Source organism: Ambystoma mexicanum, chromosome 4q, assembly GCF_040938575.1.
Source record: "Ambystoma mexicanum isolate Mex_15411 chromosome 4q, UKY_AmexF1_1, whole genome shotgun sequence".
Classification (NCBI taxonomy): Eukaryota; Metazoa; Chordata; class Amphibia; order Caudata; family Ambystomatidae; genus Ambystoma; species Ambystoma mexicanum.
Window position 1 is genome coordinate 643799206 of NC_090928.1, and position 20541 is coordinate 643819746.

The 20541-nt window shown below is 44.1% G+C and overlaps 1 protein-coding gene and 1 pseudogene across 5 annotated transcripts in view; one reads left to right on the forward strand and one right to left on the reverse strand.

Annotated features, from left to right (window-relative positions):
* EHBP1 (EH domain binding protein 1) overlaps window positions 1-20541 on the reverse strand; it is a 2510899-nt gene that overhangs the window by 957539 nt on the left and 1532819 nt on the right. For all 5 annotated transcript variants that reach the window (XM_069608212.1, XM_069608214.1, XM_069608215.1 and 2 more), the window contains 2 exons: window positions 20001-20179; window positions 19407-19455 (listed from right to left, as the gene is read on the reverse strand). In XM_069608212.1, the coding sequence (XP_069464313.1) occupies window positions 19407-19455; window positions 20001-20179 (228 nt within the window). The remainder of the gene's footprint in view (window positions 1-19406; window positions 19456-20000; window positions 20180-20541) is intronic.
* Window positions 10135-12273, forward strand: LOC138468451 (3-hydroxy-3-methylglutaryl-coenzyme A reductase-like; annotated as a pseudogene).

Genomic DNA, 20541 nt, shown 5'->3' on the forward strand with positions numbered 1-20541 from the left:
ACATAGGCAGACACAGAACAGTGACGGTTCAAGGCCCTTGTTTCTCGAATGTGGACATCACTTATGTATTGGTACATTTAGATCCTGCAGGGAAAGACCAGGGTGCCTGCAGAGAATGACCTGGAGTTCCACCGGACACTTTAGCCTGCAGGCAGGTGGTGGGCAACTTAAGTGACTCCTCAGGACTGCTCCTGGTTTTAGGTTGTGTCAGACACTTAACGCAAGCAGTTATCTTTCTGAAAAAATCAAGGATGCTTAAGAACCCTCCTGATATGGCGAGGCTTTGAAAACAAGTCACCTCACTGGGGTACCTGTGTGAATAAAGGTTTACTTACCTTTCTACTTTTAATGTAGACTACTTCAAAGGCAGTTCATGAAAGACATACTTCCACCAGTGTAACATTGAAAAAAAAAGATCTAGAATAAAGCACATCACATTGTGTAGAATAGTGCCAAGAGAGATCCGGCTACAAACACTGCAAATACAATTCTTGCATGTCTACCAATGGTTTGCTACAGGACACTTGTGAGTCAGAAGTACTCATTACCCTTCATTTGAGGGAGACAAGTCGTGTTGGACTTGGGTGGTCCAACCGCAACCAAGTATGTCATCCAGAAGGTGGATGAGGAGAGATACAACTGGCTCGCTCTCCCTAAAGAGGTACAGTAGCTTGGCCTCAAGAACAGCCCTATGCTGTCTTGCACCTGGAAACCTCCATTCCCCAGACTGCAACACAAGGAAGCAGACCGGCTCAAGGGCTAGAATACAGAATCAAGCACTGCCGGCTCCCGACCATGAACTCCATAACTCATACCACAGGAGAAGCTACAGCTAGCAGTAGAGCTACCACAAACTCTGGCAAGGTGATATGACTGAAGTAATCAGGGCTCAAAATGTGTACTCGCCACTAGCCATAGGGTAGTGATACTTGACTCTTGTTGAGTAAGAAGCAGTGCACTGTGTGCCTGTGCCTATGTGTAGAATGGAGGTGGCAGGTGTATTTTTGTGGCTAGCAGCTGCAACTTTAAATTCTTGCCCCTGAAGTAGTGTGAATGCCACTGAGCCCCCTAACCTACAATCTTGGATTTACAAAATGTCCTGCACACAGTGGAGACCTTACAAACCTCACAGATCAACAGCTGAGCTAATGAAAGCAATCAAATAATGAGCCTCCACCAAAATAATACTAATATAGCTTAACAAGACTAATCAAAAGTTTCAGAAAGGTCAACCAATCTCCAATCTCAGGGGAGAAAACACAGTGATCCCAGAGGTAGCCTATTAGAGACCAGTTTGGAAACAAAGCTACAGCTTCATAATTATAAAAGAGGCTGGGTCAGCCCACTTTTTGTTTTGAACTGGAGGAATCACTGCTGCTCCCTTGATACAAGGAGGCTGCTGGAGAGAGAAGAATGAAGAGACTGCTGGCTGGAGGAAGGCAATTCATGCCTAGATAGGTTGGGAGAAGAGGTGGGGAGCTACTAAGTGCTGAAGGAGGACAGCGGACCAGAAGGGCACAACAACCCTCTAAGGTCCTCAGGGAACTGGAAATCCGAAGCAAAAGGTTTTCCCATCAGTGACTCCTAGTGAGGGACTGAAGCTTGTGGCAGGAGTGCAGGAGAATTTTGGCTTCCTTAAAAGGACCCTCTGTGAGGCAATGAGGAGCAGAAACTTATTAAAGCCAAGTTCCAAGAGGGACCTGTCATGAATCCTGAAGCCCAAGGTCCAGGGTGAACTTGACATGCATTTTGAAATCCTAAGTCCAGAAGAGGGAACACTTGAGCGAAGTCTGAATAAAACGAAGGTCCATAAGGGATATGCCATACCCCCAGAGAGAACCAATGGACAAGTCTACTGTGTTGCATTAGAAAAGGGATGGACATTCACGAGCAGGCTGGTGAATGGTTTGCTTTGGCCAATCTTTGAAACCTTCTTGTGTCCGCTTACTGTAGCCAGTAGGCTACAGACTCAATTAGGTTTGAGACACTTTTCTATTGGACACCCCTTTGTAATTTATTTTATTAGAAGTAGTGTGTCGCTGGAGGAGGAAGGGCTTATAAGAATAGATTTTGACCTTTATGTTTGATCACAAGAGGATCAGGGTGTCCCATCTAATTTAGCCCATCCTGCCAGTTTTATTTAGGTATTCCTCTTTAGTTGTAGAGTTTCCCCTAACCTGTTGTCAAAGATGACTTCAAGAACACACCAACTTTTGAAGACGGTCAAGGGTTTCAATTAAAGTGTTAAAATAGGGTCTTACTGAGGGACATAACTCCCAGTCTCGTTTCCCAAGGGCTTTCCCCTTACTAGCCCAGGCATCTCTAAATCCCAAGGTTTTCACTAGAGATCATTAGTCCCTTCCATCCATGGTCTGGCTGGCTACTAGTGAAGGCCTGAAGGCAATCTCATTATCCCTCTTGCTCTCGCCGTTAATTTCTCGGTGGATCCTACACAAGAACAAAGGATCTCAAGAATTGCTGCCTTTCAATGTCTGTTCCTACTCTTCCTTGATCTTTATTAGTCTACACTTCACTCTCCACTCTACTCCCTCTTCCCTCTTTTCTTCTCTCCTCCTTTCCCCGCCCCTCCTTACCATTCCCCTCATTTCCCCTCACCTATCTCTACTACTCTCCCCTCTGCTACTCTCCCCTCTCCACTGTAATACCATCCACTACTCCCAACTCCTTCCACAGTCACCCTCATTTCACTCTCTAAAGCACCCTTCTCACTCAGTCTAACTTACTCCCCTACATTCCCTCTTAGCCTCACTCACCTTCCCCACCATACATGCACTCTCACACCCAAGTAAAACTTTCTCTCACCAACTAATATAGCTCACTTTACACATGCTCTCTAGAATCTTAATCTGCACCGTCCTTCCTCAATCTGGTCTTGTTCCACATCCTCCCTTGACCATACCCATACCCATACAATCCACACTGCCTGGTTTCCTGTGTCCCCTATTATACTCCCTTTCCTCCCCTCATTGATCCTAGCGGCCTCCAGGTTCTCCAGGGCAACTGCAACCTGGTTCTTGCCTTGTTCCCTTATAAAACATGGGTCTGCTGGATATTTACAATGGCAGCCCGTAACAAACACAGTCATACTCAAAGTTCTTACACACGTGGTCTGGAGCTTCCTGGTTGCCGGTCTACAGCATGTACCACTCTGCGGCCCTGCTGTTCACCACCAACTGCTTCACTGGTCAGTTGTGCATCCACCTCCTCCACCACAAGAACTTTAGGGCTCTGTAGTCCTAGAAGAGAGGAAAAGAAACACTGGCCAGAAAACGGCATGGCAGGTATGGGGTGATAAGTGGTATGTGACATTTGCAGCCAGGCACAGGTAGAAGAGAGAGACTGGGAGCATCCAAAATCGCTCAACTCGCTCTGGGGCAGGATTGGATATGGAAAACACGCTGGTAGGACTCCTGCCCCAGATGCAGTATGTTGCTTAGCTGTAACTCCTGTTCTCAAGCATTTTTATCTTTCATGGATTCACATGCTTTGAATATTCCCCGCTGACAGGCTGGGAATCCTCGGTACATTTTTATTATAGCACATAATAGAACATTTAAGCTCACTTAAGTAGTCCATCTATGTACTTTTGGATGCATTCTTCCTCAGCAAATGGGACGTTGAGTGACTAGCCCCACCCAGGAGGCTATCTTCAGATTCTAACCCAAGAGAGGTGAGTGCTGGAGAGAGGTAGCCTTGCCCTCTTAGGTGTGGGAGGTGGGTGCATGTGAATCCATGAAAGATACCAATGCGGGAGAACAGAAATTACAAGTAAGCAACATACTCCTTTCTCCAGCATTGGATATTTCATGCATTCACATGCTTTGAATAGATTGCCCCAGCATTTAAGTAATGCTTGACGAAGGTGTGCAGGACTGCCCAGGTTGCTGCGCGGCAGATTTCCGACAGGGGAACCCCCGCTGATAGTGCTGCCGATGGCCCCACTGCTCTAGGGAATGAGCACGGGCGGGTCCTTGCAATGGTCAATTGGCTTGAGCGTGCGCCGCTGAAATTGCGGCAGAGACCCATCTGGCAATACCTTGCTTTGAAACAGGTCGACCTTTGTTAGGTGCACCGAAAGCCACGAACCGTTGAGATGTTCGTCAAAAACATTCGGTTCTGTCTATGTAGAACGTCAGGACTCTTTGAAGGGCCAGTGAATATAAAGATTGTTCAACTGGTGTAGATGGATTTGCGAAGAAAGAGGTACTGTTACTTCAGCTTGCAGATGGAAATTGGACAAGACCTTGGGAACGAACGCAGAGTTAGTTTTTAAGACTGTTCTTTTCAAACCGTAGATATGGAGGTCTAACGGATAGTGCATGTATATCTGACACTCGTCTGAAAGACGCGATTGTTACCGGAAAAGCTGTTTTCCAGGAAATGAACTTTATATATGTAGTCGTCATAGGTTCGAACATGTGTTTCATCAGGTCTAATAACATGGTATTCAGGATCAGCTGAGGGGGCACTTTCTTTTGAGGTGGTTAAGTGCGGAACAGGCCTCTCAAGTGTTTATTATGCAGGCCCAAAATAAAGGAGTTTTAGCTTGCTTCCTGATGTATCTAGAGACCGCCGCTGATGTTCTTTGATGGATGAGCGTGACGAATCATCTTTTGCTAATTTCAGAAGATATAGGAGGACTTGGTGAGGTTCTATATTTAATTATATGATAGGTTATTTATAATGCGCTTAATACCCAGCTGTTTCTAAGCGTGGACCTGGGGATCAAACCTGTGTTGCTCTGCGTCATCTTGCTTCCAAGGTGAGCACGTTACCCTGATCTATCCTCCCGAGACTGATGGATCCAATTGCTGGAAGCACCAATTGCAAAAAGCGATTCCACTTGTACACATAGGATCTGTTTGGCTGCCTTAAGGATGTTTCTGCATTGCTGTGTGAGTGGGATTTGTCCGAACTCTTTGAAGTCAGGAGCCAGGTCTTTAAGTTGAGGATCCCTGGGTTATGATGAAGCACCTGCTGGTTGCACATGGATAGCAGGTTGGGGTCCTGGCCCATAGGGACTGGACGGTCCCAGGATAGGTGAACATGCTCTGAGAACCAAGGTTACCACACCCATGTTGGCGCTATTAGAATGACTGTGAACTTGTGTGTCAATCATTTGTAGAACCTTGCGTATCACCGGTGTTGGGGGGAATGCATAGGAAAAGATTCCTTCCCATGAAATTGCAAAGGCGTTGCTCACAGATTGGTGATGAGGATATCTGCTCGCAAACAGGGGACATTTCTTGTTCTCCCAAGTGTCGAACAGATCAATGGTCGGAGTTCCCCATTTGCTGAAAATTTGTTTGATTTTCCTGTCCGCCAGTTGTCACTTGTGGGACTGGTCATTGGCTCTGCTTAGTTGGCCTGCCATTTTGTTATCCTTCCCTGGAAGGGCGAATGCTTGCAATTGCGTGTGTTTTTTGATGGACCAATGCCATAACCACTGGGTTTCCCTCGACAGTGCCCTTGTCCTTGTGCCTCCTTGTTTTTGCACAGAATACATTGTGGTCGTGTTGTTTGTAAACACTCTTACGACTTTGTTCAGGAGCACTGATTGGAACAAGTGAAGGGCATGAGATACTGCTTTCAGTTCTAACATGTTGATGTGGAGTTGTGTTTAGGCCGGGGACCAACGGCCCTTTATTGATGGCTGATTTGCTCGAGTGCCCCTTCCTGTCAGTGAGGCATTCATGATCAGAGTTTCCTGAAACAGTGGATCTCTGAACAGGACTCCCTTTCTGATGTGAGATGGTGTGAGCCACCACTGCAAGTTGTATGTGGGCGTCTTTGTTACTGTCAAATTATCGTTCCATGACCCTGTTAGCTGGTAGGAATTCTTGTAGCAAGTCTCATTTGTAATCTGCAATGTTGTATCAGCGGGATGCACGACGACATGGTGCCCAGTAGTTGCATGAACATTTTGACTGAAATTCTGAAGCCTGGGTAGAATTTCAGGATTAAACTGGGTATTGACGCTGCTCTCTCTACTGAGGGGCGTACCCGGTCCTCATTGGTGTTGAACTGTGCCCCCAGGAACACTGACGTGTCCAATGGCTTGAAGCAGGATTTGCTTACATTTCTTGCAAAGCTGGAGGCGTGAGAGGGTGTAGGACAACTCTTGGATTGCTTTTTTCGCCACCAGGTGTGATGGTGCTCGTACTAACCAATCAATCATTGAGATATGGATACACATGGTATCTTTTCCTGAACGATGCGGCTACCGGGGGGGCTAGGCATTTCGTGAATGTTCTTGGGGCTGAACGAAGACCAAACGGGAGGACTTTTAATTGATAGCTATACGCACCCACCACAAACCTTACAAACTTTCTGTTGCCCTTTTGAATGGGAATGTGAAAATATGCATCTTTGAGATCCAGAGATGCTAATAAGTAGTTTTCCCTTATTGATGTCATGACCTCTGTTAAGGTGACGATTCTGAACTTTTGCTGCTTGATGTGCCGGTTTAGACTTCTTAAGTCTAGAATTGAGCGCCATGACTCGTCCGGGCTACGAACCATTAAGAACCTGGAGTATGTGCCTTTGCACCTTTGATGTTCTGGGACTTTTCGATTGCAAGTTTCACGAGCAGTTTCTCCACCTCCCTTATCAAGATATTTAAATGAGGTTGGTGTTTAAATGGGGTTGTGCCTCGAATTTTATTATCTGTCCTCTTTGTGTGATGTCCAACACCTATCTGTCTTTAACTATTGCCAATGCTGCAGATGGTACTGCAAGTTGCTTCCCACTTGCTGCAGCTTGACAGTGGTTGGTCCGTGGTCAATGAAAGTCCAGCTTGTTTCTGCTGCATGCCCCTTGGGGCAGATGTCATCTTCTGCCTTCTTGGGGCTTGCTTGTAGTCCTTTTTTTTGTACGGTTATGCTCTACAATATCCTTGGTAGAAAGTTTGTGAATAGGAGGCTCCCCCCGTTGGTACACTTTACTGCCTCTATTAGTTGCTGTGGAGCAACCCCAGACTAACCCGGAAGGAGCAAAAAGTGAGTCTCGCAGTCAGGGTGGTAAGCGCCCTCGCTGTATCTGTGTTCGTTTTTATCGCTGTCAATTATGGTGCCAAAATATGGTCTCCCTTGAAGGGCATGTCGAGAAACCAGAAGGTGTCTCACCCACTGGTTCCCAGGGATCTGTCATCCAGGTGGCCAGGACACGCCTATCGCTTTTGTATCCAGTTCCTGGGGGTGGACCAGTGAGGGAGGAACACCTGGGTGAGGGGTCTTCGGGGAGTGGGACACCGGATTATGAGACGCAGTCTCCACTTCCTTGTAACACCTTTACCGCATCCTACCAGGTAGGATATTTAGAAACTCTACCCCCACCCCCTTTTACAAGACAAATACTTTCTCACGGACAGCCTGATATGAGAGAAAACAGACCAACACCCGAGCAGCATACCTGACGTGTCCCAATACAATGGTCAGGCAATTACTGACCATCACACACACCTGACTTCCATTACGCTTAACCACGCGGATAAAAGGCGGAGCACGAGAGCGCACACTGAGCGAGGCAAAGCACACAAGGAAATAGCAGTTTAGAGACAGCAGCTGACCAAGAGAGGGAGGACGGCAAAACCGGAGGGAACTGCATGGAGGGAAATTCCCTTGACCCTTTCAACAAGGAACCGTTACTTTCCAGAGACCTCAATGATAGAAAGCGTAAGATCAGGAAACCAGGCAAAAGAATCCTGCATTGTGTGTCACAGATACCCGGGGCACTCCTGCGTCAATAATCAAGGCAGAGAAAAATCACCAGTCGCTGCGTTACCGTCCTTGGCTCCAAAAACATAACTGCTTCAGTGAAATCAGCACAGCCGTTGAGTTGGGGAAACAGATACAAAACTGGTCTGTGTTGAAGCCAAGGTTGCAAGCAGCAACATTGTATGGCGAGCGCTGGAACGACCACTGTTAAAACACGTGTGATACTAGATGCAAGTGAAGAACTGCTAATGAGTGATTGAACTTAAAAGCAATCTACAATACCTTTGACAGAGTGGTTCAGCACTGTGTGGGTGCTCTATCGAAGGTCTCTGTAAGGTATCAGGCTGAGAAGTGATAAAAGTAGATCAATTTGGTCCGAGCAGGGAGATCAACTGAAAGTGAACAAATGTGAATCGAAGTGGTCCTGCGATGGGTCAAGCTAAATCCTGTGCTCAATCGAAAGTCTTTGATTTATTTTGATGAAGTAGAGAAAGTTTGGAAGAGTACATGAATTTGGTCCGAGCCTGGCAGAGGGAGACCAATTGAAGGTTTGTGTTATAGTAGGTCTGACCCCTGAGAAGTTGTATAAGTGAAAATCCTGAGAGAAAAGGAACTTTAATGACTTGTCGTGTTGCATCAGGCCCTTTGAAATAAGAGACTTTGAATGGCAAAGAGACTTTGGCACAGGAGGCCCTGATATTGAAGTCTTGAACTGCATCCTTGTACTAAAGAAGCCAGAGAGTTTGCTAAGCTTGAGTGAGCCACCTTGTCCCGTGCTGAAAACGTGGGGAAGGAAGCCTGACATCACGTTGTGAACACTTTTCTTTTGCACAACATTGTTTCCCACACTATTTGTATTTAGAAGTAAGGATTGGCAATAAGTTTATTAGAATAGGCCCTTTTATTTTGACAGACTCGACTAGGACTGCGATATTAAGTGATGGTCGTAGCTTGCTCCCATCTTTAGGTTTAGGATTAGACAGGTATTTTTCAAATTCATCTGAAGTTCAATAAACACCCTTGAACTGTGATTACTTGTGTCTGCCTTACTGGTTGATACCATGCCTTCCTTACACACCTTTGTTTGAACGTCCGCTCTGAAATCTGTGCATTTTAACCACTCCTGTCTCCGTAGCATAACACCTTTGCTGATCGGTTTAAAGCCTATTTCCGCTATGTCGACTGCAATGTTGATTGCATGCTTGGAAGCATCCTCCCCTTTTCGCAGAATGTCCAGGGCCTGTTTATGTTTATCTTCTGGCAAGTACTTAAACAGTCGGGCCAACCGGTTGCACATCTCACGGTTGTATCTCAAGATTATTGCCAGGGAATTTGCTGCTTTAATGGTTATAGCTTCTGTGGCCAAAAACTTTTTGCCAAATGTGTTTTGTTTCCTGCTGTCATTGTCAGGTGGCACCGCGCATTCCTGACCTTGAGCATTTGATTTTCTCCATGCCGCCGCTGACACTACTGAGTCGGGGGTTGGTTGAGATTTAAGGAATTTCGGGGACACCTCTGGTGCCTTAAATTTCTTTTCGAAGCAGCCTTTTAATACTGGCTCTGAGAAGGTTTTCTTTCATGAGTAACAGTCCTTATTCCCATACGTGGTCTAGAATGGGAGTGGACAATACTTTTTCTGCTCAGAGGGTATAAGGCCAAATTCCTCACATGCCTTTTGGACCGTATTGTGGAGCGCCGTTATGTTCTCGGTGGTGACTGACGCGAAAGTTCTTCTGAGTCTTGGTTTAGACCTGTGTCTGTGTCCTCCCAGTTATCTGGCTCAGATGATTTAGAGGCATAAGTATCAGTGTCTCTATTAGCCCACTCATCGTCCATGGTAGAGGATTAGAGCTCTCCCTCTTCCTGACTGTATGGGGAATGTTGCAGCCTTGGGTAAGTGGGGAAGTGCCTCGTGCTCTGACAGGGCTGCTGGTTCTGTTTAGTCTGGTGTGCCTCATAGGCTTGATAGGAGGCTCTGTTTGTGGAGAGACTGTAGGCCTGGTAGGCTAACTGCTCTTAGGATCACCCACTTGTTCTTGTGGAGTTATTTTGGTAGGCCTGTGGGGCTTCCCCCCAAGGTGCCTTGTGCCTCATCGGGTACCTGTGGCTGACCTTGGCCCACTGGTAGCCTAGTATCCAGTTGTTGAAGCAGAGATTGGTTGTGGGGCAGGGGGGAACCAGCCTCTGCAACGTAGGCTACGATAATTCTTGCAACCTTCGTCTCATGGGTGCTTCCTGTGGCGAATACTGGTCTTCCTCCGAGCACTGGGGTGAGTATCCCTGGTCAAAATCCAAATCAATATGATGTTCCAGTATCTGAACTGGGAGAATCAACGAGATTGGGGAGCTGGTCGAGCTTCTGTCACTTACACCGAGGTGGTGCCCAAAAAACAACTTAATTGTAACACCATTAGCCAAATGCCGCTTCAAAGACAGACAAACCTACGTTCGAATAAAGACATCTGAAAATGTTGTTGCAGTTATTCCCGCTGCATGGCTTTTCCATAGTATCTCATCCATGGGAAGTCATTGTGGGTACGGTGACTCACCATCTGCACCATGTCCATGAACATGTTCACTCGGAACAACCACATACGTGGCTAGAATTACAAGTGTCCAAAGATGAAGACGATGTTTTCAGTAGTGACATCATAATCCTGACCATCACACAATGTATAGCAATCCTTTACCTATACTTCCAATTCCAGAATCTAAGACAACTCAGATTAAAATACATTTTAGTTATTGCTGGCCTTTTCACCATCTTTTCAAGTTTTGTCTTCAGCACGGTTGTTATTCACTTTCCTGATAAAGAACTGACACGCCTGATTGAAGCGCTACCCTACTTCCTGTTGCTTAAAGATTTTTCCAAAGCTAGTGCCTTGGCTAAATTTGCACTTCGTTCCAACTCACAGGATGAAGAAAGGGACAACACTGCCCTTGGTATGGCATTCCTTGGACCCACGTTCACATTAGATGCTCTTGGAAATGTTTTGTTTTGAATGCATGTCCATCATGGCCAATTATTTTGTTTTCATGACCTTCTGTACGGCTTGTGTGTCCTTGGTGTTGGAATTGTCCGATAAAGCCACAACGGCTGTCCTACATGGCAACTTAATCATGGGACAAAAAGAGGACAGCAAACCAAACCCAGTGACTCATAGTGTAAAAATTATTATGTCTCTAGGCTTAGTTCTTATTCATGCACACAGCCGGTGAATTACAGAACCCTTGTCTCAGAAAATCAGAGCTGAAATTCCTCATTTGATCATCATCAAATTGGATGAAAATTACCACAAGAGAATAGATTATAGTGTGCTCCTTTGGCAATGTTATCTTTCTAGAATGGTGAGCATGGACATGGAACAAGTAATCACTCTTGCATTAGCACTTTCCCTCGCTGTCAAGTACATCATCTTTGAACAGACGGAAACTGAATCCACGCTTTCGTTGAAAGATCCCATGTCTACACTGGTAGTTGTATTGGTGAAGACCCAAGAGACCTGATGCAGGAAGGAGCCAAAATGTGAAAAGAAAAATACATATACAAGCACAATGGCTAATCAGGCTTTCAACGAGGGAAGAGGTGAAGTAATCAAGCCGCTGCCTGTAGAAAAGCCTTCCAAGGCCAGCTTTGTGCTCGGCAAGTTAATCGAATCTAACCAGGTGCAAGAGATTTCTGAAAGGTTGAATGGAACCGCTTTGCCAAATGAGCCCTGCTCCATTGAGGAGTGTCTCCACATTTTGAGACACCCCCAGGAATCTGCATCTTACTTAAGTGATGCTGAGGTCATTAAACTTGTGCAGGCGAAATACATTGATCCATACAAATTGGAATCGGCAGTGGACTCTCCAGAACGTGGTGTGTCCATACGCAGGCCACACCGGATGATGGCAGACCTACAGCACATTCCTTACAGAGATTACAATCATTCTTTGGTTCTGGGAGCTTGTTGTGAAAATGTGATTGGCTACATGCCCATTTATCCTCGATAGCAAAAGAGTTTCAAGTGCTTATGGCAACAACGGAAGGGTGTTTGGTGGCAAGTACAAATCGTGGCTGCAGAGCAATAGCTCTTGGTGGGGGTGCATGGAGCCAGGTTCTAAGTGACAGGACGACAAGATTACCAACTTCCCTTCAAGCTGCAGAGGTAAAGGCCTGGCTTGAAATTCTTAAAGGCTTTAAGGTTATCAAAGAAGAGCAGGTTTGCTCGTCTCCAAAAACTTCAAATTGGTTTGTCCCGTCGCAACCTTTACATCCATTTACAGTCAAAAACCGGAGATGCAATGGGAATTAACATGATCTCAAAGGGCACAGAACAGGCTCTTGTGAGATTACATGAAGAGTTCTCGAACATTCAGCTTCTGGCATTTAGTGGTAATTATTTTACTGATAAAAAGTCTGATGCAATCAACTGGATTGAGGGAAGTGGTGAATCTGTTGTATGTGAAAGCTATTATTCCAGCAAAAGCTGTGAACACTGTTTTGATTGGGGATAGGGCAGGGGCCACGGGTGCTGATCAGAAACTCCTTTAGTTAAGTGAGGTGGTGATCGTTCCCCACTTTCTGATATTATGGCCTGGTCTTCCATGGTTTGGGTGACTGCAAGGGCCTGAGAGGCAGCTTAATAACTATCGGGCCCTGTTCTACTGGTGAAGAGTTATCGGTTGGCTCTTGTTACTTTTCATCTGGCATGTGTTTTTTCCCAGATTTATGTTTGTGTTTTGATTTTCCCTGTTTTTCTTCGGTTTGCCTTAATTTTTAGATGATTTGAGTGCCCGTGGACGAGGACTCCATAGTCTCCTTTTTTGAGACACCTGACACCTGTTGATGGCGCTGAAAGAAATGCTTTTGGTGACTTTCCGTGTACCGTCAGTGTTGCCGACGTAGTCTGGCTTTCCGTGAACAGTATTGTTATCGTCAATGGGAGCATCGGCAGTGGTTTTCGTGGGTGCCGTCGACGGGCATGTAGACATTGTTGTCGTCGACAAAGGTTTTCGTTGTTTTCCCGTCTACGAGGTCGACAACGATGGCTGACGATGGTGTCCTTGACAGTGTAGTCGACAATGATTTTCGGGCTATGGCGGGGGTCGTTGAGCTTGTTGATGGAACATTGTCGACACTGAATTCGCCCTTGTAGGATCAGTCGTCGGCGTAGTCATCGACGGACGGACTGCTTCTCCAATTTTCCTTCCTTTTTTCGTTTAAAAGAAGACAACATTCTCTCCTCTCATCTAGCCCCCTTATGTGTTTTGGGCCTGCCGGTTCTGTCCTCCACCACGCCTCTACAGGACTCTGGAGGGGGGGCATCTTCCCTCATTAAACCAAAGGGCAAGTCTTTTTCTGCCTTTGAGGGTTTTTGTTCTAAAGGTGGCACACATTTCAAAATCATCCCGAATGTGATTTGGGTAGAGACAATACATGCATTCAGAATGCCTGTCTCGCTCATACACATGTTGATTCCACATGACTGGCACGCCTTGAAGAGAGCTTTCAGTTTTTTTCCATAATTTGAAAAGAAAAGCACTCATCTGTATAGATGCATGGTATTTCTGAATTCTGGCAAAAAGCTCCAAAGGTATTGGAAAGTATTTCTGGATTCTGCCCTTTTTTCCTCCCGGAGAGAAAGCCTTGAGGACTCCTCAGCACAATGTGCGGTAAGAATCTGAAGATCGCCTCCTGGGTGGGGCCATTCACTCAACGTCCCATTGGCTGAGGCAGAAAGCACCAAAAAGGACATGTGAATCCATGAAATATCCAATGCTGGAGAATGAGAGGGATCCCTATTTCCCTTTTGAGTAAGTCACATTTATGACCCTGTCACACAAGCCATTATCTAACCCACACCATTTTGTTATTGTACTAAAGATGCTATTTGAACCTAATGATGCAAGTGTACATTGTATCAATGCATTGAAATCCCCAAAACACACAATGAATTAACTCCGTTTCTTGGGGCATAGGCACAAGGGAGGAAAAGAATCAACAAAAAGTAAATTGAGGAGCAAGTAGGAAAAACTTGCATCTGCTTGCCCTATGCTTTAGTCCCTTCTGCACAGGGACAAAAGGACTGTTGTTTTGGGTCTGCAAGCATGCACAAAACATGATCCTGTGAGGGCCATAGTCATGCATGCACACTGACACAGTTCTTTGTTAGCATCTTTAATGCTGTGTTGCATCATGGTGCATGTCCCATTGTTTCTGAGGGACATAGCATAAGCATGGAGGAAATGGGACTGGACAAAGGAGAATTCACAATGCTGTGGATCCTAGGAGGGATGATCTTTATCTTGCTGATAAGGGCACACTATTACTTCACTTATGTTCAAGACACCTCCTAATAAATGGATTGACTTGGTCGGAATTTGAATGGATTTATTGGTGTGGTTTTAGTAACAATCTGGCATGAAGATGAACTGCGGAGATGGTATAGCTTTCTGGTTAAAATCTGCTTTAAACAAATCAAGGTATGTGTAAACAAAAACATTCACGATATTCGAAGTTTGCTGCTGCCATTGCCATAGATTTGGAGAATACCTTGAGCTAACCTCTGGTGGAGAGGCAGAACCTTCTACTGGCTGTGAAATCTGTCCATTAGGAAGCGAAGTCATTTCTGATGTTTCCTGCATATGAGGTTGGGGGAAGTATTCATCCTGAAGTTGTATAAAGCATTTCCAATCAATCTGTATACGGTCATAAGAAATGATGAAGGGAGAGCATCCTGAATTTCTCTTTTACCTACTTAATTTCTGTTTTGAGGTCGAAGACTGATCCGAAAAGGTCTGCACCATTTTCCCCCACCAGGAAATAATGAGAGTAGATGACTTTTCCTAAATGGAGTTTTCAAACACCTTCCATTGTGCCTTTTTAAAAGAATAATTCTCACCTTGTGCACCAGCAGGTGCTTGTGAGGAGGAATTTTCCCATATCTTTGATCAATATTTAGCAGAGAGGAAAGAAAATGAAAAGTGCGATCATAGTGTACAATAGTTTGCACCCAATTATCTTTTGTGAATTTTTGCCATGCTGGAAAATGAATAAGACATGTTCCCATTTCACCTGGAAGCAGTGCAGCAGGGGGAATGCCAAGCACTAACGGCATTGCTTTCGGAGGCATTTGTACCACTGCTTCATGGAGATTTCCTCCTATGCATCTCTTCTGTGGATACCGGTTCCTTTATTGGTAGCGTTTTGGCTGATGTAACAGCTGGCAGCAACTTGATTTAACCTTGTAAGTGTACCATGATTAACAAAAGGATTCACATTTTGATTTCCATGCCAATCATTTATATTGTTTCAGTTTTGGCCTTCATGCAGTCCACTTCATCATTGGCATGTTGACAGAAAAGGGTATTGCCTAAAAAAGCTAGGCTTTGAATGGCATGGTACTAATTAGGCTTTGGAGTGGTAAGAGGTAGTCTAGATAATATTCTAGTGTACAAGTAATAATTGTAGCTCATAAACATTATACAACATCCTTCACAGTTCCAATGATAAGGTGCTATAAGAAGCACCCACCTTGGACCACCAAAGTTGTGCTTGTTGTCTCCCTCACCACGCTGCCCCAGTCTGCTCAGCATTGTGGATACTGCATGCCATTAGAATAGGAGATGGGAAGGGCTGCCGGTATGGGACAGGGTGGAGCAACGGACCACATTTATGGAAATATTACTGGCAGTCTTACTTCTACCTTTTGGAAAGGCTAGTTGCAACGGTTTAACTCAAATGAGGCTTCATCTCATGTTCGCAAAGATCGTGAGGCGAGAGACAGGTCTGGCAGTAAGGATGATTACATGTACATATACGAGGCAAACCTTCTGATAAAAACAGTAGCAACGAAGGTTACTCCCCAAATAAAACTCAAACAACCTGATAGCTAAACAGTGTAGATTATGATTCAATATCATGATTCCTTGGATGCATGAGTGAATTATGTGACTGAGAATGTTTATCAAAAGTCTAAACTACAGTCAACTATTAAAAGTTAAACTAACTGTAAATTCTGATACAAATTGGGAATGTGAATCAGCAAAGATGCTTAATAAGTTCAGATCAAGAGGATATAGAGAATCAGAATTACAAGAAGCAAAACAGAAAGTGGACCAAAAAGACAGAGTGCAGTTGCTAACACCAAAAGCTCATGTCAGCAAAACTAACCCTGAACTTGTTTTTGTAAGCAAATACAGTATTCAATCTAACAGGATCAAAAAAACAATATTAAAGCATTGGCCAATACTTGAATGTGATACGAAATTACAAGGTAACTTCAGCAATCAACCAATTTTTGCATTCCAAAGGAGTCACAACTTAAAAGACCTTTTAGTTGACACCAATCCCAACCGAATGAAGAAGCAGCGCAGCAAACATCCAGGAACGTACCCGTGCCTGTCTTGTAACAACTGCAACAATGTGACTAAAGGTAACATCATCACCCATTCAAGCACCGGAGAAAATGTTTTCTTAAAAGACTATGCTACCTGTGAAACATCAAATGTGATATATGCAATCAAATGCCCATGTGGTCTCACATATGTTGGACAAACCAGTCGTAAAGCGCGTATACGCTGGAATGAACATAAATCCAACATAATAACAAATAATCATCACTCTCCTTTGGCAAGGCATTTCCAAGCGCATCAACATCAGTTAACACAGATGAGATTTCAAATTTTGGAGGTTATCAGGACGAAAGACCTCCGTATGAACATTAACAAGAGACTTGAACAACGGAAAGCATTTTGGATCGACAGGCTTGGGACTGTTGCTCTCACAGGTTTGAATGAATAACTAGACTTATTCTGTTTTTTGTGATCTTGGTACAATTGTACATATGCCATATTAACATGGAGGAACGCAAAGCATGTTATCTTTGGATAAAAGACTGGAAATGCTGACAAAAAGCTGTATGATTTTCTCTGCAAGTAGTTCCTAAGTTGTATGGGTAAAAAAAGTTTGAGCGATCATGAGATATAAGCTACAACATATGCAATGAATAACCATACCGTGCCATAACATTTGCATGCTTAGAAATGTACAAAGTGAATTAAATGTGTGATACACGGTAATATGAGCCAAAGAGCAACTAAGTCAGGACGGTTTAACTATGTGTACAAGTCACAAGGAGTATTTGGGGTAGAAGCATAGAAACCGAGATGAGTCCTTTTACATCACAACTACTGTTAATACATAATCATACCATTCTGCCATTTTAGGCAAGTACAATAAGTACAGGGGCAATCTGTCAAATTAGTGAATGAAATAGATAAGTAATGTTGATGCGTCTCATTTTCGGAAATAAGCATTGAAGTAATCTGACCCTTTTATCTCCAACAATTATCAGTATTCAGGTAGAGAGTGCAAAATATGTATACATATATGTATGGGTCATGCTTTGACAGTCCAAAAGACCATGCGATTGGAATTTATTCTCTTGCACTAAATAGAATACGCTTTGACTTATCGCCACACTGTTAACAATTTTTTCAGTGTATTAGGTTATAGATGCCTGTATATACATTACATTACCACTATGAACCAATTGGCTTAATTTAGCCATCCGGACTGTGGACACGACTTCACGTGTCCACGAACACTGTTCAGAAAGAACGACATTTCCCAATGTCTTTTGAACTACAATTCCGCGTCATCGCGTATCCTACGTAAACACGCATTATGACGCGCAGCGTTCTGTTGCCAGGGGAAACATCCGTTGCCCAAGACACCACAACGCTGCGCGCGACCGCGTAAAGAAGAAGAAACAGGTAAACTTGTGAATCATGCCCGTATAGATATATGTGGTCTCAGTGGAAACAAACGCATTACTAACTAAATCGAGTGTCGTTCATCTAGATAGAACAAGTCGGATGGAATATACAGCCCTGAGACTTGTTCGAGGGATGAAATCAACGGTATACCTCACCGGCAGCCGGAGGAGTTAAGAACACTAGTGCTTCCTCAGATCTTTTCACACATGTTATTGTGTAAATGCATTTATGTTTTCATGCCAATAAGAGTAGACTTTTTAAGCATTAGTCAAGCGCATCATTGCTTATTTCATTCCAGAATCTCTAAGGATGCTTCCACAACAATGAGCAACCACTCAAACTGCTCCTCAGTTTAACATACTTTGGCTGATATATACGTGACACGACACAGAAGCTTTCTTTAAGAATAGCTTACGGCTACCGCAGCGTGTGAATTTCTGATATAGACTACAGAGAAAAATACATTGCAATTGGGCAGGTATGTGTTGTTTTGTTGGCATGTCATTTCGCATTACTATCATGAACGTTGATATTATATAGATTTGATTGTGTTGTTTAAATTGACTGTATCTGGGGTGAGGTTAACCCCGAATTGTTAATGTCTCTTTTTTTAGAAACTCGCCCTGAGGAAGGACTCCGAAATGCATCAGCAAGGGCTTCTGCCACAATAAATACAATAAAGTAAAATTGCAAAACAACAATGCATAAGTGATTTAACAGCAAGCATACAACGGGGGTCCTCACATGGATGATTGACCACCAAAGAAGTATTATATACCTAAAATCAAATCTAAAACTATAATACAAGTGAAGTAGTGTTTACTGCATAAACAGGCGTCTCCAAAGCTCAGTGGAAGTGCCACTGAGCTGTTTTCTCAGAATGTTTATCAGTGCCTGGAATGTTTGGTTGTGAAAAGTGTTCCAGCTCGGGCAGTTGGAGAAAGCTGACCTGGTTGGTGGGTGCTAGTGAGCCCCCTGTGGGGCTCTGCCCCTTACCTGAGCTACCTACATGCAACATCTCAATAAAGGAACTGGAGTGAACTTACCTGCTGCCTCCTGGAACTCACTTTACAACAACGATGCACATAAACAACACCTGCCTATAGAAGGACTGCAAAGCAAGACACTGGAACGTGGGTATTACCACCAGCATGGAGTAGGGGCAGAAGTTATTGTGCGCGTTTTTGAGGCCCCACAAAGCACCAATGTTCAGATCCTGGTAATTCACACAGTAGTTGTTTGGTGCGGTGGTCGTCACCCCTGACTTTTTAAATAATTTCCCCTCCACAAGAACTCAAATGTGCTGGGAACCTCGTGTGAGGGTAATTTGTCACAATTTCACTTCATAGTCACAGCAATGTCAAGTATGCAAAATCAGAACTACTGTACCTGCTAACAATGTACAAACCTCGTGCAACTTTAAAATGAAGGTCTAAATTCTACAGTAAACGCCTGCGTAATTTCTGGCAGGTAATGTGTCCGGCATGAGTGATCTCAAAAGCATGGTTTAAAACAACTGCCAATACAACCCCCTCATTCCGCTTTCACCAAGGAACTGCCATTCAATGCTGAGAAAGCAATTACTGACATAAGCCTGGTGTATGTGTATTACACAGTGAATAGTGTGTATTAAAGGTTTATATAATGTTCAAGGGAGATCGGATGATTATAGTAAGAACAGGCCAAAACACACTCAAGTCTGATGCCAACTTGGCACACGATGTGAAGGCTAAGCCCATGACAAACTTGAGTCAATAATGCATCAGACATAAACTGCGGGAAGCAACCTTCCTTCGGTGAGCTGCCCGTATGACCTTACAAAACAGCCTCTCGTACCCAAAATTAATAAAAACCTGTGGAGAAGTCAAAATTGAAATGATGTTCTTGATTCTTGGCGGTTCCTACCTTTTTGTTGTTCTCTTTAATATCTTGAGGATTCAGGGACTTGTAGTCACTGGGGAGAAAAGAGCACAGTCGGTACCGTTAGCATTTGGAAAAGCAGTCGTTCTAAGACTAGTCGGAAAAAAAAAATCCACATACAACAATATTGTTCAATAACTAGCAATTTTTAATAGTGTGGAAAATTAAAGAGAAAAAAATGAAAGAAAACTGGGCGGGGGAGAAAAGTGATTACATGTTTTAATGCCTAAAGCTTTCTATCTAACAACAAAGTTAAGGCGAAGACCAAGGGCTAGGCCTTGACAACCAAATTTACCATGCAATAATCCCCTGTTGTCGACGTACAGAGTGCTTGGGGCACATTTGTCTCATCTCATTTAAACACGAACAGAATTTTCATAATCATCTTGGAAGTCAGTTATTTAAGAAGGGAAATACATTTTTTTTTTGAAAGAGCAGGAGGCCTCTTTGGGGAATACAGCAAAATTTGACATTTGTACATTCATTGCTGGCAAAAATAATGTGTCTGTAAAAAGTGAAGGCATACATCATCTACCGAGCGTTCTAGGAAACGTGTTTCTGACAACTGTGGGAACTTACATTAAATCCGGCCTAAAGCGGTGTAATATGGCACAGAAGGCCAAGCCATTTCTCCACGAAGTGGTGAAATTGGTGATCTTCACTCCTCTATAAGCCCTTGTAACTTCTTTGCACCAGACGAGCAGTGATTGACTAGCGTTTGGCTTTCTCCCCAACACAGGACTTGGTATCGGGCTTGGCTGTAAAAACAGAAAAAAAAACAGAAAAGAAATGAGTGCAAGACGATAATTAACATTAATTAACCTCACTTGTTGCTCTGCATCCTTTGATGTCAGTTAGGGTCATACAAAGCTGTCAATTTACAATAGCTGCAACCTACACGAGACACGTATCTCAGGTGATTATCGTGGGTTTCTGCCCTTGGCACTTGCCACGGAAGGGGGAAGTTGGGGGGCGAGGTGTGTGTGAATGCGGGGAGGGCCTCCGAGAACGGTAATAATGGAATCCCTGGATTAAAGGACTCACAGTAAAGTTTGGGCACGCTACACACCCTTACAGAAATGCTTCAAAATGCGCTCATGTAAAAGCATTCTTTTCACTT